Raw genomic sequence first — 19,169 nt, forward strand, 5'->3', positions numbered from 1 at the left:
TTTCTGGTGTACTACGAACTTATGGGGGAAACTTAAGACGATTGATTCAATAAGACGATTGATTCAATACATGTTCCTGAAACAGCGAACCCCAGCCGGCTCCCAACAGACACGCCCGCGTGAGCTGCCGGCACCACCCACAGCATGGTGCACACGCGAACACGGAAAAAAAATTCCCGGATTTTTTTCCGGATTTCCCCGTTAAAAATACGCATTTTTCCCGGGCGAAAATACACTTTTTCCGTGTTAAGTGACAGTATACAAGGTGCGTTCCATAAGTAATGCAACCAAATTCATAAAAAAATAATTTATTCAATATATTCGTACAAATAATCAAAAAATTTCAAAATAGCACCCTCTAGCGTCGATACACTTCTGGAGGCGGTGGTTCCATGCCTGGAAGGAATCCTGGAATGCCTTTCCCGGAATGTCCTATAGAGCTGATGTAACATGCGCCTGCATGCTTTCAATCGTGTCCCAATGTTTTCCTTTCATGGCTCCTTTAAACCGAGGATACAAAAAAAATTCAGCAGGAGCCAGGTCAGGACTGTAGGGAGGCTGGGGAGCCAATGGGGTCTTGGTCCTGGCCAGGAAATCGTTGACAATGAAGGCGCTGTGACTCGGCGCGCTGTCGTGGTGAACTTTTGTGCGTGTCCTTGATGTCGCTTCGGCAGCACGAGACCCTCCTTTTCAGTCTTTTGAGCACTTCCAAGAAGAAAGTTGAGTTTACTGTAGTCCCGGTAGGTACAAATTCGTGGCGGACAATGCCTCTGACGTCAAAGAAGACAATGAGCATGGTTTTGATCCTGAACTTGCTCATGCGTGCCTTCTTGCGACGGGGCGACGATGGGGTGTGCCACTCTGAACTCTGCCTTTTTGTCTCAGGGTCGTATTCAAAAATCCACTACTCATCACCAGTGATAGCTGAGTTTAAGAAATGAGGATCATTTTCACACATTTCTCTGCACCGAAGCACTCGCATGTGCTTGTGTTCGTCAGTCGATACTTTTGGGACGAGTTTGGCACACACCTTTCTCATGTTCAAATCTTCGGTCACAATGCGGAAAACGGTTGTTTTTGACATGTTTAGAGTTTGTGCTATCAATTGGAAGCTCAGCCGTCTGTCAGAATTCAAACAATCGAGCACACGCGTCACATTTTCGTCGACTCGTGCGGCTGATGGCCGTCCACTGCGAGGTTCGTCGGTGATATCCTCTCGGCCCTCCATGAACAACTTGTGCCACCGGAAAACTTGTGATATGGACAGGCAATCAGTCCCAAAGGCATGCTGAAGTAATGGAAATGTTTCGCTGGCGGACTTCCCAAGTTTAACGCAAAATTTGATAGCGTACCGTTGCTCTACAGAATGATCCACTGTGCCGTGTTACATTAACTCAAAACGGCGTTGACGGAAACACACGTCCTGAGTCTCCGGCAGCTCGCAGCCGAATGAGACAAAGAGCGTTTTGAAGCTAACGTCCTCTTCCACTTAGCCCAGCCAGTTACAACACGCTGTGGTGTACCGCTGCGTCAGAAAAAAATTGGGCGCATTACTTATGAAACGCACTCTGTACTTTCCCTCGGAACTGTAAAACTTATCAATCCTTTGAATGGTTAACATTTTATATACCGACGTAGAACTTCCTGCACTTTACGAGATGAATAAAAAGAGTTTTGAAGTATAAACTCGAGTTCCACCAAACACAGCACGTCAGTTTCCGAAGTACTGGAAATTTGTGGTAAAATCTTATGGGACCAAACTGCTGAGGCCGTCGGTCCCTAAGCTTACTCACTACTTAATCTAAATTAAACTAACTTACGCTAAAGACAACACACACACACACACACACACACACACACACACACACACACGCCCGAGGGAGGACTCGAACCTCTGACGGGGGGAGCCGCTCGAACCGTGGCAGGGCGCCTGAGACCGCACGTTTACCCTGCGCTGCCCGAAGTATTGAAATCGAGGTTGCGATGTCCTCTTGTAAGCCACTCACAGCTCACGTCATGTCATCTCGCCAGCCGATGATAAACCACAGGACAAGTGACGTAGTCAGCCAATAGCAACGTCACTGTTCAGTAGCGCGAACACACAAATAAAAATTAATGTTTTAAATTACTATACAGAGTGTAGTTACAGGAAAAGCTAAGCTTTCACATATAATACTGCTTTCGAAGATTTGTAAGCTACAAGAAAAGCTAAGCTTTCACATGTAATATTGGTCTTTTTTTGCGTGAGTTGCGCTTTAACATACAGCACACAAATGTGCCAGTATAATTAATGACATAAATGTTTGGTCTTCTGGGCTCGAAATTCTTCTAAGTGGCTGTTCCTCAAAGTGTTACGTTTTAAAAGAAAGAGTCAAACACTCTGAGATTTAAGAAATTCACCGCACGTTCTCACACGTAACATAACCCATCTTGTGTAAAAGGAAATTTACTTTGAAAGTAACGCTTTTCAAACAACCATTCGCAATATTTTCCAGAGGCCTGTTAGAAATACGTTCATTCCAGGAGTTGCCTGAGAGAGCCAGAAAACAGGCGTTAATGAGCGTGCGCAGCTACGACGACGTACGAAGCCCGTCTGTTCGTACGTATAAAGCATTAAGAGATCTTACACTAAATCGTAAAAGATACAAGGCATCAGAAGATACTCCAAGGGTATCGGAATTTCGTAAACCATACTAAACTGCATAATTCGGCTTGAAGTGCATAATGGTATGTCCATATTCACAATGACGTAGGTCCCAACCTGATATTAAGCTTTGCAGTGTGGTTTTCGGGATGCAAATTTTCTCGGGGTACCAATACTGTACTATCTCATGTTTGGTTCTTTATTATGGCATAATGCCATACCTGCCCAGAAGATGAAAACGTGTACTTGAAATTCAGCAAACAGCTGGAACAGGCCAATAGTGTGAAACACTTCGTCTCAGATAAATCGACAGCCTCGGCGGAAGAGAGTAATAAAACCCAAATATCTTTGGCAAACCGACAAAAATGGCTTCATTGTTCTGCAAGGCGATTAATGCTTGACTGCCAAAAATGTGAAAACAAAATAAAATCATGCAGCAAAGTAATAATATGTTTTAGCCTTCTGTAAGTATGTGAATGTACTCAAATTCACTTGACAGCTCCCATACAGAGAAATCAGTTTTGTTTTCATTTGATGTGGGAGCCGCAAACCAAGAGTTAACAGCAACATCACTAAAGATAAACACGATCACACGGAGGATACCCCCCTCCTCACTACAACTCGGACTGCTCTGCGCATGAGCGAATCCTGCAGTTTGGGCGCGCCAGGAAAGTTTTCCAGTTAGCGCCTGGGTGGCTTGCTGCCACTGCCGGTACAGCTAAAAGCTGCGTCAAGCAGCCAGAGGCGGGAGAAAGTACTGCTCATACGCGACTCAACTGCGCATGCCCATGAGCGCGCTGGCAACTGCTCAAACGAACCTAATGTAAACAGTTGTGACGTCACGCTCATAGCGAGAAGAGAGTTTCACACATCCAAAAGGTGAAGGTCACGGCGGCGGAAAAAAAAGGGAGCCTATTTTGACTTCCGTGTCGTAAATTGAAAACGTCGGTTGATACCGAGACATCATTTAAAGAACTGTGAACAGAAAAGTGAAAATAAAAGCATAAGTTACTCCTCCGGCTATAGGGATCGCCGTTAAGTACGGTCTTTCGCTTACAGACTTAACAACGCAGATCATTTTACTGTATTTCCCTGTTAATACTTATTAGAATATTCTTTACCACTTCCTGCCACGGTCAATAAAACATTACAGCCGTACTATTTCTATGCCACACACATTATCACGGTAAGTAGGACAGTTCAGACCTCATTCATGTCTATGCAGAACTGTACTGTGGAGTTTATACATTCGAGGCAATTGTTTTTATTCCTTCTCTTGAGGGTTCGCTGTGCTTTTGGCGATCGCATACATTTCTTAAATAGACGACGCTTTGGCGATATTTAATCGCAATCAGCAAGACTTTTTGCGTCGATTTGTGGCTGTTGATGAAACCTGGATCCATCACTACACACCAGAGTCAAAATGGCAGCCAAAACAATGGAAAAACGCTTTTGAAAGTGCACTGAAGACGGCGAAGATCATTTTGTAAGCCGGTAATGCAATGGGCACTGTTTTTTGGGATACCCACGGAATAATGCTCATAGATTACTCGGAAAAAGGCAGAACCATAACTGGACCCTAGTTTGCTTCATTGTTTGGATGTTTGAAACTTGCATTGGCTAAAAACAAACCGTGGGCGACACGCAAAAGAGTGCTCTTTCAGCAGACTAGTGCACCATCCCACACACCAGCGATAACAATGGCGAAAGTGCACGGGTTGGGCTTTGACGTCGCTCCTCATCCACGCTATTCACCGGACAGCCCCGAGTGACTTCTTTCCGTTCCCCAACTTGAAATTCTGGGTCCCTGGGAAGGAATTTTCATCAAATGAGGAACTGATAGTTGCAGCGAACGAGTATTTTTCAGAATTTGACAGAACATATTTCTCCGAAGGGGATGAAAAAACTGGGCCGAGTTTATATCCTTCAAAGATGACTGTCGAGAAGTAAGGAGAGTTGTTTACGAAAAGAACATCTTTTGTTCCTTTTTTATCAGACTTACCAATGAAGTTGTTCAACTAAGAAGCGACGAAAGACTCAGTTAAGATAACGATCCTTAAATCAGAAACTGCCACGGAGCTCAACAAGATCTCGCGCGCATAAAACAAGCAAGAATTTATCCTTAGTGAAGACGACACTTTACGAGAGGAAATAAACCGCGAAGGAGAGACGACGTGGCTTGAGCTAGCGGCGGCGGTATTCGGCCTGACAGACCACCACTCTTGGCAACAAACGTGAGCGCGCGGAACAATCCGGCTGTGCTCGGCGAGTCGCATGCGATGCATTAGCGCACTTAGCGCTCCTTATTCCGGAGAGCTGAGGGCTGGACCAGCTGTTTGCGGAGCGCCCGGCGATAATCTGTTTATCGAGTGACACCTGAACGCGCGGTTGCGACACCGCTACTTGCGCTTCGCAGCTCCCTGCCGAGGGCGGCCGCCTCACAACGCACTGGCCAAATCTCCCAGTGCAGAGCAGGGCTACTGCGAAATACAGTTCGTCTCGCGTACCTGCACCGACAACGGTCACGGACCCAAAGAGACGACCGTGACGACAATGATGTGAAGAGACACTTTCAGTTGGAACTTCATAACAAGTCAAAAACTAGGGAAGATTGGCACTGTGCTTTCACTGTCCACAAATGTCAAATTGTACACAGCACAAAGCGCAAATATGTACCACAATATCAACGAGTCAGAATTGCAATCGGTCACGTCTCACAAAAGCCTGACAACGGAATGGTTCATCAGACATGTCAAAATACATCCTGAAATTTTTTAAGCAGGAGCAATACATCGAAAAACTGCACAATATTCGATGCTAAGAGGTACTACAAGTATTTTTCTAAAATTGTTCGAGTTAATCGTTTTTCCGCACGAAGAACCACTTGCAAGTGCGATTTGTACAGACCTTTCATGTCTGATGTATAAGCAGACGCAGCTGCTGTGACCAGAGGACGTAGCGCCAAGTCCAAAGTGCACACACGCGAATTTACAGCACTTAAACCAAAAAGTCTCGAATCATTGATTGTTTTGAAAACTCGGAGTTCATATTCACAGCTAAACTACTGCACATGCAATTGTTACACAAGTAACTAGCAGAGAAAAGGAAATTAAGGCAACGTTTTACGAGGGTCGTTAGTAAGTAACGCACCACTTTTTTTTATTTTTTTTTAAGCCATTAATATACATAGACAAACGTCCTTGTTGGTGCTTCACATTTGATGTTTGTTCTGTGCGGCCGGTCGGAGTGGCCGAGCGGTTCTAGGCGCTTCAGTCTGGAACCGCGCGAACGCTACGGTCGCAGGTTCGAATCGTGCCTCGGGCATGGACGTGTGTGACGTCCTTAGGTTAGTTAGGTTTAGGCAGTTCTAAGTTCTAGGGGACTGATGACCTCAGAAATTAAGTCCCATAGTGCTCAGAGCCATTTGAACCATTTTTTGTTCTGTGCGACGATGAAGTTTCGAGCCGTTCGGCAGATGGCAGAGCCGTAGCACAACGTCAAAATGCCGTCTACATGCGACTCTCGTTACAAGCAGCATGCTGTTATTGAATTCTTGTGTGCAGAAAAAGAAACCGTGGTGAACATTCATACAAGTTTGTGTCCAGTGTATGGCAATGCTGCAGTTGATAATACAGTTCGGCAATGGGAAAATAAAGTTACAGCCCCCAGGAAATTCAGAAACATAGCTCCGTGGTTAGCCATGCCCGGGACGTCCTGCCACAGCCACTGGACATCATTGACTCATCCACCCTACAGACCTGGCACCCTCGGACTTCCATCCCTTTGGGCTGCTTAAAGATTCTCAACGGGGAACACACTCTGAAGATGACGAGACTGTCAGTCATGCAGTGGAAACATGGCTACACCAATAGGACAAGAGCTTTTACCAGCAGCGAATACATGCTCTTCCACAACGTTGGTGTGCGGCGTTAGAACGTGATGGAGACTACGTAGAAAAATAAGACATGGACAAGACATGTTGGTGTATATTGTCAACAAATTCTGACTCTTAACAATAAATATGTCCTCAGAAAAAAAATGTTGGGCATTACTTACGGAACGACCCTTGCATGTTACATTACAGGCGACTTGCATCAGTAGCTAATATAATTTGTGAACATTAAATATTTTATAGCAGTTCCTGTAGCACAGTTCTTAAGACAATATTTCATTAACGTATATTTTTCCTGTATTTGTCACAAAAGTGTGAAGTGTGTATTGGATGACGAAAAGAAACATTTTGCTTACACCAGGCAAAAATGAAAAAAATTAATGCATTCAGATACTTCACACCAACAACTACTTTGTTTGGCCCCGTCAGCGTGACGGAATGTCAATCCTAAGGTCCCGGGTTCGATTCCCGGTTGGGTCGGAGATTTTCTTCGCTCAGGGACTGGGTGTTGTGTTGTCCTAATCATCATCATTTCATCCCCATCGACGCGCAGGTCGCCTAAGTGGCGTCAATTCGAAAGACCTGCACCAGGCGAACGGTCTACCCGACGGGAGGCCCTAGCCACACGACATTTCAACAACTACTTTTACTCAGACCAAACACGGCTGGAGTACAAAATGACCCTGGCCGTTATTCTGTATATTGTGCTGTGTACCAGGCAAACATGATCAAATTCGCAAAAAGTGGTGACGCACACTGGTAATGCACAAATGACTGAAGTTTAACAATGCTGTTCCGCTGATACACCGCAAATGACAAACAGCCATCGGAAGAAAAGTTGGATGACAATTTTCTGGAAAACGCTTTACACTGTTGACAAATTTCATTATTTGTTCCTGATGATGTCCGAATTTCTTTTCGTCGTCCTAAAGACAGAGGTCTCGTTATGTACAGACCAACAGTCCAACAAAAGCAATGAATTATTTTCTGCAACTGGTAAGAAGACATTTCGCACGGAGTATTGAAAATCATTCTCTTCCATTTTCCAAATTTTACTACGTCGATTACTGGACTTTTGGCAATCAAAAACTCCTTTTTTAAGGCTTTCGCCTTAATTTACCTTGATGTTCCTGAAGATAGACATAATGCTGGCTTGTGCTTGAAACTTCACTCGAAATGATAAAACTGCGGTTTGCACACAGTTCTTGCACGAAAGCTGACTGACTGGTTTTATACGCAGCATTGTAAGGAAGAAAAAGAAGCTTCGTCTGTCAGCTTTAAATTTCTCTGTAGTATTACCACTAATGGCATGTCCTGTACACAATTACTTGAGGTAAACATCGTAATTTTGCGACTTCCTTTTCCTGAATCCGTTTGAGCAGGTCGAAGAAGCATGGAAATCGGTAATATTCATCTCATTTACAATTCAATTCAGAGGGCCCAGTCCCGTAGATGTCCCTCGGTAACCGTACACCGACTCTCATGAACAGTTCTAAATCTTTCGAATAGTTCTTCTTTCACACTTTTGCGAATTCCATTTTGGTGCATATTTCGTACTTAATTCCTCCTTTTACAGAGTTCACAGTCAGACTCTAGGAAACGAAACTGGTTTTGCACACTGCTTAAAGTTATAAGCATTTTCTCCCTGTTTCGTTTAACGAAAAAAATTACAGCCTTTTCTTTGTCACTGAAAGCTAATACCGTACACGTGTTCTTTGGGCTGGTAAGGTACTGTATTTTCGATATGAATAGCACAATAAACAATTCACGGAATCGTCAGAGTTATTTCTTGATTCTTCTTCCACAATTTCTGAAGAAATGTCGATATTATTCGAATGAATCTCAAAGAAATTAACTATTAAATATCACATACGTAGGTCTTCAGGAGGAGTAGGTGATTTCTATTGCATGCCAAGTTCTTCACATTTCATTTTTGCATGGTTGGATAAATTAACTGGATTAAATATTACTGGATAACTCTGGAACTTGCACGAAGACAGACGCTATTATCAAGCATATAGATAATTGACCGAGTTTTGTCACCATTGTTAACACTCAGCGATACCGCAAAGGCAACTGCAAATTATTATGGATGTTAAATGAGTTGTAAATTCTAGCGTACAGTAACTGTGAATAATAATGCGCCAGAGAAACTATTAACGCACACTGAACTTCTCTGAACAAATTACGTTCGGGCAGCGCCGACAACCAAAGCAGGTCGCGCGCCGTGTCGCAAGTGCGCTGTCTGCTGAAGCTACGGTAGGTGTGCAGGCCTACATCTCTCCAGCCGCCTCACGGGCTACGAATTTCGCAATTTTCAACATTTTTGGACAATACTCGCTGTGTGTCTGAGCAGCTAAAATCTTGTCTTTGTGTATCTTTCGGCAGCTTCGACGTGTCGGATTGAACCATTCCCTTCTAAGTTTCACGGTTATTATTTCACCAGTTCCTTTACGTTAACGTATTCCCCTCACTTCTTACATCTCTATATTTAACGTTGCTTCATTTTTAATGCCTTGTGACATTCTGATCCGTAGCGAGCTTCAGACAGTCAAAATACCGGGTGATCAAAAAGTCAGTATAAATTTGAAAACTTAATAAACCATGGAATAATGTAGATAGAGAGGTAAAAATTGACACACATGCTTGGAATGACATGAGGTTTTATTAGGGAAAAAAAAACAACCAAAGTATTGCTAGACGCGTGAAAGATCTCTTGCGCGCCTCGTTTGGCGATGATCGTGTGCTCAGCCGCCACTTTCGTCATGCTTGGCCTCCCAGGTCCCCAGACCTCAGTCCGTGCGATTATTGGCTTTGGGGTTACCTGAAGTCGCAAATGTATCGCGATCGACCGACATCTCTAGGGATGTTGAAAGACAACAACCGACGCCAATGCCTCACCATAACTCCGGACATGCTTTACAGTGCTGTTCACAACATTATTCCTTGACTACAGCTATTGTTGAGGAACGATGGTGGAATACTGAGCATTTCCTGTGAAGAACATCATCTTTGCTTTGTCTTACTTTGTAATGCCCCACTGTTTTTTTAAGCCATTAATATACATAGACAAACGTCCTTCTTGGTGCTTCACATTTGATATTTTTTCTGTGCGCCAGTGAAGTTTCGAACCCTTCTGGCAGATGGCAGAGCCTTAGTACAGCGTCAAAATGCCGTCTATATGCGACTCTCATTACAAGCAGCGTGCTGTTATTGAATTCTTGTGTGCAGAACAAGAAACCGTGGTGAACATCCACAGAAGTTCGTGTCGAGTGTATGGCGATGCTGCAGCTGATAATACGTTTGGGCAATGGGTAAAGAAAGTAACAGCCCCAGGCAATGCAGAAACATAGCTCCATGATTAGCCATGCCCGGGACATCCTGTCACAGCCATTGGACATAATTGCCTCATCCACCCTACAGTCCAGACATGGGACCCTCGGACTTCCATCTGGCCGCTTAAAGATTCTGCTCTTCCACAACTTTGGCGAACGACCATAGAATGTAATGGAGACTACGTACAAGACTAGGACATGGACAAGACAAGTTGATGAATGTTGTCACCAAAGTCTGACTCTTAACAATAAACATGTTCTGAGGAAGAGAATATGGGCATTACTTATTGAGCGACCCTCGTAGTCCGGACAGTTTAGGCTTCCCTTTCCTATTCACTTTCATCATAGTGGGTTCAGCATAAAAACATAATTTTCAGCTAGTTATTTCTAGAGGATGCATTTTATATGTCGCTGCCAGAAATAATGTCTTTAGCTCCTGACAGCGGAAATACAAGAGGCATTTCTTCCACTGAGGGTAGAATCACCATCTCACTCGTAGGCTGCTGTTAACACAACACACACTGTTGCGCATGGAGTGGTGCCGTGACCGGGAAGCACGAGTTGCTGATGAATGGCGTATCTTTGTGTTCGGGGACAGCACTGCGGCGGATGACGACACCGGCGAGTACGACGGCGACCTGGTGTGAGGTCCCTCCTTCTAATGTTCTGGATAAGCACACCGGTGTTTACTCCGGACGTCACGGCGTGGAGAGCCATCGGGTATTGCACCAGGTCACAGTTGGCAGGGACTCAGAGAAATGTGACGGCGCGGGCCTCCTCGTGCGACAGTATCGCGCTCACCCACACGTGGGTCGGTTTTCTACGACGTGTCAGCGGTGTGCCGCTGCTGTGGCCGGCAAGGTGCCCCGACCAAACCGCAACAGAACACGTAACACGTGTCGGATCAGGTCGGACGTCGACCCTGTCCCAGTTCCAGTATATCGAGGAGCAATTTCAACAGCTGTGGGCCAACTTGACTCGGGAAACGATACAACGGCTTTGTAACGCTCATCCATACCGTATCCAGGTCCGACGGGGTGCAAAGTCGCAGTGATAAGTGAGCTCATACTGCCCAATTCTTTGTCAGTTTTACTCGATTTTGTAATCACTGCAATATCACCACATACTATCTGGAAAAAAAAATGTCTCTGAGCACTATGGGACTTAACATCGGAGGTCATCAGTCCCCTAGAACTTAGAACTACTTAAAACTAACTAACCTAAGGACATCACACACATCCATGCCCGAGGCAGGATTCGAACCTGCGACCGTAGTGGTCGAGCGGTTCCAGACTGTAGCGCCTAGAACCGCTCGGTCACCGCGGCCGGCATACTCTCTCAACCCGTGAATATACGTCTCACATCCTCCTCCATTTCTGACTGCTTCTTTTCTTTTTCAGGCAGTGTACATGAAATCGTACAAATTTAGAGTCGGGACACAGAAGCAGCTGATGGGTTTTTGTGTTTACGACAACTGATGGACTGACTGAATGGACAACGAAATGAATAATAAAAAAAAAAAGAGATACACCCTGTAATGACGTTGCTAACGTAAAAGGATTTTCAAAGCTTAGGTTTCCATCAGACTGAAGACGGTAATTTACAAGTAATCATTACTATCAAATCTGACTTACAGAAATGAAATCACTCAAAAACTGAGGATTAGACAGTGAAGAATGGAGGTATGTGTGTTGACACTTTCTAGCAGTGACACGAAAACAAATAAATGCGTCAGGGACCACACTGGAGTAGAAGACGCAATTCTGCCTGTAGTGGAAATGAAATGGGAGTGGATGGGACCTGCAGCCAGGTGGAAAATACAGTACGTGCACAAACTGAGTCCTTTGCGGGATTCCGAGAGATAAGCAGAGATCGGTACGACGTCGTAATTGTAAGATGGGTGGATAACGTTAGAAAGAACTCTGGCGCACTATTATATATAACAAATTGATGATGGTTATGATCAAATATGTTGAGGAGGAAGTCTGTAGTTCTGACAGTTCAAATTCTTATAAGAGGTATCTTTTTCCCCCTCTGAGACTATTACACATCTTACCTTGTGTGGAAGGTTTCTTAAGACCTGAAAAACGCATTTCCAGCGATTACATTGCGACCGAGTGACAAAATCAGCTGTTGAAGAGAGAGGGTGCCTTGTTCATCGAATCACACAAGACGACACAACGGAGGATTACATGACGGAAACAGTCTCCAGTGTAGCTGATATTGTCGCGCTAGGATGGCTTCTGAACAACTTGGCTGGCTTACCAAAGTGCCCACACGTTCTGCACACAACGTCTCTCACTCGCTCATGCATCGAACTGTTTAGTTAGGAGCATAATGCTTGTGTCGAACGTAATGACAGTGGGAGCGCCAGCTAGTTCTCAAAACGGGACGGGACTAGTTAAAACTGTTTGCGGCTGATACGGATACTACTCTCTATCCCTACGTCGCACTGCCACTAAAGGTGCGCCGTTTAACTGCACCCCAAAACATTTACATAGACAATGGTGAAAGGGCTCTACAATTCTGGTATTCGACCGAATTTATGAAGAGAAACTAAGGGGTACCCAAGACTCTACGTCCAGTCCAATAAATGGAATTAGGTGCGTCAGAAAAGTAAGTTCCATTTGGAAATAAAACGTAAACAGGTAACGTTACAGAAAAACTACAAGTCGTAAACCATCTTTCTACATTGTTGCCACCATTTTGTAGGCACTTGTCATATCGTAATCCAAGTTTTCCTCATACAACGCTACCGTCTATATTGTCAACTATGTTGAACACGTTCTTTGGAGTATCGCTAGTAGAGAGATCGCGACTGTACGAAGGCTTCGGCCAACGTCCTGTACCAGACGTATCTTGTTCGCAGTGTGAGTTTGAGCACTGTCAGGAATCAAAACGATACCGTTGATGAGCCTCCCGGGACGCTTGTTCCGCATTCCATGGAGCATTTTCGTAAGATTCTAACAGTACACATTTGCACTGTTTGTTTGATCTCGCGGTAAAAAAAATCCACCACTAGAATGCCGTGTCCATCCCAAAAGACTGCACGACTTTTCGAGGTGTAAAGATTTGCCTGACTTCAGTCTTTAATGGTGGTGCAGTGTGCCTACATTCCACTGACTGTCGTTTACATCGAGCCAGGTCTCACCCCTGGTCACTTTCTAGCTCAGAAAACCAACATCTTTGATTTAAAGTGTCAAAAAGTTAAATCCACTTCCCACACGCTGGTTTTCGTGTTGCTCTCTATGACTTTTTGGCACCCAAAGAGCGCACAGTTTTCGAATTTATTTTTTCAGATGCAATTTGATGAAGGAGTAAGCTTGAAATATGCGGAAAGTCCTTAGAAAGACTGGATACTGTAATGGTTGAAATGGCTCTGAGAACTATGGGACTCAACATCTTAGGTCATAAGTCCCCTAGAACTTAGAACTACTTAAACCTAACTAATCTAAGGACACCACACACACCCATGCCAGAGGCAGGATTCGAACCTGCGACCGCAGCAGGATACTGTAATCTTACGGTTTTCTGTACGAAACAGTTCTTCATTAACCAAATGTGGCCGTCCTTTTCATCCATCGTCGTCCACAAGATCACGTCCTCCATTGAACTGTCCTGCCCATCTCCTTACCACTGAACCACTCATCGCATTTCGTCCGTAAACATCACATACCTGTTGATAAATGGCGCCTGGTTTAGTGTTCTTCGATTACAAAAAATGTATTACTGATCTTATCTCACAAGCGCCGCAATTTTCAATCAAGTTTGCCAATCCAAACAAGCACTGTACAGCTTAAACAGCATCCGGAGAAATCAAGACGGTGTCGTCTCCTTCTCCTTGCCTTAAAGGAACTGCCGCGCATGCATCCAACTGTGAATGCAGGGCTGCCGCAGAAAGGAACAGAAACGGAACTTTACTTCCAGAAGGACTGTGTCTCGATGAGAGAGAAACCTCCAGCAGCTGGTTAACAAACAGGAACAGAGAGAACCAAGAGCTGGTGTTGATGCGCTGCAGCCCCGTCGCTAGTTACGATCTGCGAAAAGCTTTAGCATCGTGGGGTATTTTCACACATTATGATGTTACAACATGTTTAACAATTCCGCAAGCTAACTAGAGCCTTTAGAGACACGTTCGCTGAATTTCTAACACCGCGTGAGCCCTGGAGTCTCAGAATTCACACGGCATCTGTTACACCAGGCCGGTTTTATCAGCGCTACTTAACGCACGAAAGGGACAAAACAGCGGAGCACTGGCTGTTGACGTCGCATTTAATTATAGTCCTTCCTTGTGGTTCAACAATATTCAAGACCCACTATTATCTGGACAAATCTCCACTTTAAGGTACTATGAAGTTCAGTATAAAACATCGGCAAAATACCTTTGTCTCGGTAGTAGATGTAATTCTGAATTCACTCCAGTTCCTCTTTCGTGCTCAGTTACGTGATCCCCTCATGTGCAACTGTCGTGCGTATCTTAATACCTTCCTCTCTCATACATCTCGCGAAATGACTAAGATGCGCGCTAAATTAGAGCTACTACAGAGGCTTACCGACATTCATTCTTCCCACACGGCATTCGGAAGTGAAACGGGGAAGTGAGATCAGTTAGTGGTACCAGAAATGCCCTCCGCTACACACGCCATGTGCCTCGCGGAGTACTGACGTAAATGCAGAATAGCTTATGAGCAGAAACATGGCCACGATTTGGGGCAGAACCAAATGACCTCGTCAGTTGCAACCTTCAATAGACTTATTTCACACGAAACTTCATTATTTTATTGACTGTTATACAGAAACGTACCAATGAGAAAACATTGCAATCTGTCAGAATTCCACGGAGTAAACATTTTTATTTTATCGAAATTAATTACCGAGAGATAAAACGTTCATCGCGGATTTTCCGTTGCCCAATAGAGCATATCATGCCGGTTTACTTTACCGCTGTTGGTGAATGACGCTTCGTCCCTAACCAGAACGCGTACAAAAAAATCTGTCATCGTCCCGTAATTTCTCTTGTGCCCAGTGGCAGAACTGTACACGACGTTCAAAGTCGTCGCCATGCAATTCCTGGTGCATAGAAATATGGTACGGGTGCAATCGATGTTGATGTAGCATTCTCAACACCGACGTTTTTGAGGTTCCCGATTCTCGCGCAATTTGTCTGCTACTGATGTGCCGATTAGCTGCGACAGCAGCTAAAACACCTTCTCGGGCATCATCATTTGTTGCAGGTCGTGGTTGACGTTTCACATGTGGCTGAATACTTCCTGTTTCCTTAAATAACGTAACTATCCGGCGAACGGTCCGGAAACTTGGATGATGTCCGGGATACCGAGCAGCATACATAGCAAACGCCCGTTGGGCATTTTGATCACCATAGCCATACATCAACACGATATCGACCTTTTCCGCAATTGGTAAACGGTCCATTTTAACACGGGTAATGTATCACGAAGCAAATACCGTCCGCACTGGCGAAATGTTACGTGATACCACGTACTTATACGTTTGTGACTATTAGAGCGCCATCTATCACACAGCGAAAAAAGTGGTCCAACTAAAACATTCATATTTCTTTACGTATTATATTAATGTGTAATAAAAAATGGGGGTTCCCATTTAAAAAAAACGCAGTTGATATCCGTATGACCTATGGCAGCGCCATCTAGCGGGCCAACCATAGCGCCATCTGGTTTCCCCCTTCAAGCTAGACGAGTATCGTTCTTTGTAGGTTTTTCGTTTGATGCTTATTTCGTGAGATATTTGGCCCGGTCACTATCAATGGACCACCCTGTATAGGAAATTTATCAACTGATGTAATACTGTTAACAGCTATGGCAAAGACAGTCACGCTTAACACTACCTTGAGAGACACTATTCCCCTGCCCAAACCAGTCACAGACTTAATATCGAAAACAGAGTGGCGAGAGAAACGATCAAATAAATATGGAAAGACAATCAAATAGACCCCATTCATGAAGCTGCATGACGAAGATAAGCCTCCAAGTAATGTCTTTATTGTTTTAATTTTTAATCCGTGACATGGCATGTGTTTGGCTCTCAAAATAATTTAATTTTTTGTAAGTATCACGATTTCTTTATTATTCAATCATTAGACTGATGATGCATTTCAGTGAGTAATGTATGTCGGTATGTGGTTTAATTTATATATATATATATATATATATATATATATATATATATATATATATATATATATATATAAATAGAAAATAAACAATTTTTTCAGCCTTCAGTTGCAAGGTAATTTTTACTCGTTTACCTAGGTTTCGATTCCAGTAATGGAATCTTCTTCAGAACAAAAAATTAAATTATTTTGAGAGCCAAACACAGGCCATGTCACAGATTAAAAATTAAAACAATAAAGACAATAAAGACAATAAAGACGCATAATCATAAGATTATGTCTGTCAAAATTAAAACCATGAAGGCGAACGTAGACGGAGCTACGCCGGCAAGAAATAAGGACCACACGTGAGCGGCACAAAATAATTTACTTTTTGTTCTGAAGATGATTCCATTACTGGAATCAAAACCTAGGTAAACGAGTAAAAATTACCTTGCAACTGAAGACTGAAAAAAAATTGTTTATTTTCTGTACGTTTCACGGTTGCTGACGCGCTGCAGTATGTTAAAGATTTGTAAATGTCGTAGGCCTTTCCAATGTCAAAAGATATCTCAAGAAGATGATGTCGGCGCAGGAAAGCCTGTAGTATGGCCGCTTCCAGGTAGGCCAGGCTGTCAATGGTGGAAACCACACTGAACGTGACTACAGAGCTAGAGCTGCCTAGAAGCTAAGATCCAGACAAGGCGGGTGCTGACCATCCACTCCAAGGTCTTACCCACACAGCTACTGAGGGCAACACTGCGATAACGGCCCGGGCATGTGCGATCTTTAACAGGTTTTAAAAGAGGAATTAAAATTGCCTCTCGCCACGAGCCGGGAAAGTGACATTAAAAAGGGCGAGGAGGATTTTTTTGCTTCAGCCTAAGAGCTATCACAGAGTACTATAATGAATCTTATTGTGGCCAGGGAATGTGTCACAAGCTGCAGACAGTGCAGAACCTAGCTCCAGAAAGTGGTTTGGGAGCAGTTTCGGAAAATTAGCAAAGATCTGCGATCTTTATGGATCAGACTCCGTATCCCACGATGATAAATTCAGTATCACAAAGTTCATCTATCAAATGGACGAAGGATTCTATTACTGAACCACTACACAGAAATAACATTGAGTTTCCAACTAATACCACGTCATACGGGGAATTTACTAAAGAAAGCCTACTGGCAATAAGGTAGATTTCAGTTCATTCATCATTCTTTCCTGCAAAATATATTTTCGATAATCGATTTTTTAATTACTGTTGATTATACAATACATTTCATTGTTCATTTATTGGCCACTTCTTGTATACTGAGCGTTCACTTGCAACTTGCCATTTTATTGCCCTCTACTCTCAACAACAAATGAATGCGGCAACGCTGTATTGGAACGTGAGTACAAAGTTGCAATTCCTCGCTGGTGAGTACGCGCTTAAGCGCCTTACAGCAGTGGTAGCGCACAAGTATTGCCAACGACACTCCACTACAGCCTCGCACACATTGCCGCTAGTAACCCAATCGCTTTACCAAATCTTAACTGAGAAACACGGGGAATAATCAATAGTAATAACGCACATATAACTAACAGAAGTGGCACCTTTACACCCGCGCTTTCTCCGCCGCAATACCTGCAATGTAAGCTCAGTAGCGGCGTCTTGCGTTGGATATTATAGCGGGGACACGAGTCACCATCCATGCCAGGATACACCATCTGCAAACGAAATATGTAACACAGAAACCTTCAAGTTTCATTTCTTGCGTAATAGTCATGTGCAAGTCCCAATGTTGTTATTTTTCGCCACCGGCTATGGGCTACATCATATTTCCAAACTTGGATTCTTATATCACAATATCTGGAAACATCGTTGCAACAAGGGCGGCGTCGCCACCGCCGCGGCGCCTGCGGTGGTCAGGGCTTCTGTGACAAGGGTCGTAGGTTACAGTGCCACGAGGTCATTAAAGGCAGAGCTCTCTCTAGAATTAATGTTTCACTCTACAATGGAGCGTGTAAGTTGTTTTGAAACTTCTTGGGAGTTTAACACTGTCTGATGGACCGCGACTCCCACCAGAAGGCCAGCTTTCTCCCGACTGAGCTATCCATGCACGACTCACAATCCGCTCTCATAACTTTACTTTAATCATTCCCTTTTCTCCTACCGCTCAAACTTCACAGAAGCTCTCTTCCATATCTTCTGGAAGCTTACTAATTTAAGAGGACACTAGTTAATTTTTCCTCTCTATAAATTCTACAGAAGTGTAATATTTATATACATTCATCAGTCGAAAACAAATCCATCTGTCCATACGGAGTTCTACACAGTAGTCAGAGTTACTCACCCTTGTTCGTCATAATTGTACGTCTTTGGCCGAAATCATCGTACGTACCTGCAACAAAACGAAAACACAAAATTAAATACAAATGAAATTAAAGAATGTCCGAAGCATAGATGGAACATTAATATTTAATAACATTTCCAGAACGTCAATAAACGTTTTACTGCCGCATGTTAACCTAAAATTACATCAAACTAGAATAATAACGCCATCAGCAACTAGTGTAAGAATTAATGGAGGAACCTTCAACTTGTCATGCATTTTAGCAGAAGAAATACAATATTTCCAATTGTAGAATCACAATTTCTGAAACAAGGTAACAGCACCAATATGGTTTTTCTGAAATAACGCAGAACAGTGATTTTTTAATTACTGCAACACTATAAACAATATGATATTTAAAAATATTAAGAAATTGATAGCAAAAAACTAGAAATCATAAAAACTTAATAGCAATGTGTTTCCTGTAATAACTTTGCTGCCTCAATTAGGGCTGCATACAGATCATACCTAAGAGGATTGAGAGGCTATAGATTTGTAGGAATTCGACTTGCCTCGGCTGAGCTTTTAATGTATTTGTAGGCCTACGGTACATGCTTTTGGAGGTTAAACCCGAGACAAGATGATGTGGTTTTGCTGGGGTTGATTGGCAGGTGTCGAATGGGGGTTATATCACGCCGAAGTCTAATGCACAGTTAAGTGAAGAACGTAACATAAATACATCCTAAAGGAAAACCTGTTTCAGATAATTAAAAAAAACCACCAGTGTTCGACAAGCTTCTACTGTCACAACATCTGTAATGGTCCACTAATTTAGTGCCATAACAACTTCGTTGGTTA

The 19,169-nt window shown here is 43.5% G+C and overlaps 1 protein-coding gene across 3 annotated transcripts in view; it reads right to left on the minus strand.

The window, feature by feature from the left end:
• LOC126473609 (E3 ubiquitin-protein ligase ZNRF1) overlaps positions 1-19,169 on the minus strand; it is a 733,622-nt gene that overhangs the window by 542,048 nt on the left and 172,405 nt on the right. The window contains exon 2 of one of the 3 annotated variants that reach the window (XM_050100778.1): positions 18,333-18,380. The exons of the other annotated variants lie outside the window; for them this stretch is intronic. Within the exon in view, the coding sequence (XP_049956735.1) occupies positions 18,333-18,380 (48 nt within the window). The remainder of the gene's footprint in view (positions 1-18,332; positions 18,381-19,169) is intronic. 3 annotated transcript variants of the gene reach the window in all.

The sequence above is a fragment of the Schistocerca serialis genome, chromosome 4 (assembly GCF_023864345.2).
Source record: "Schistocerca serialis cubense isolate TAMUIC-IGC-003099 chromosome 4, iqSchSeri2.2, whole genome shotgun sequence".
Classification (NCBI taxonomy): domain Eukaryota; kingdom Metazoa; phylum Arthropoda; class Insecta; order Orthoptera; family Acrididae; genus Schistocerca; species Schistocerca serialis.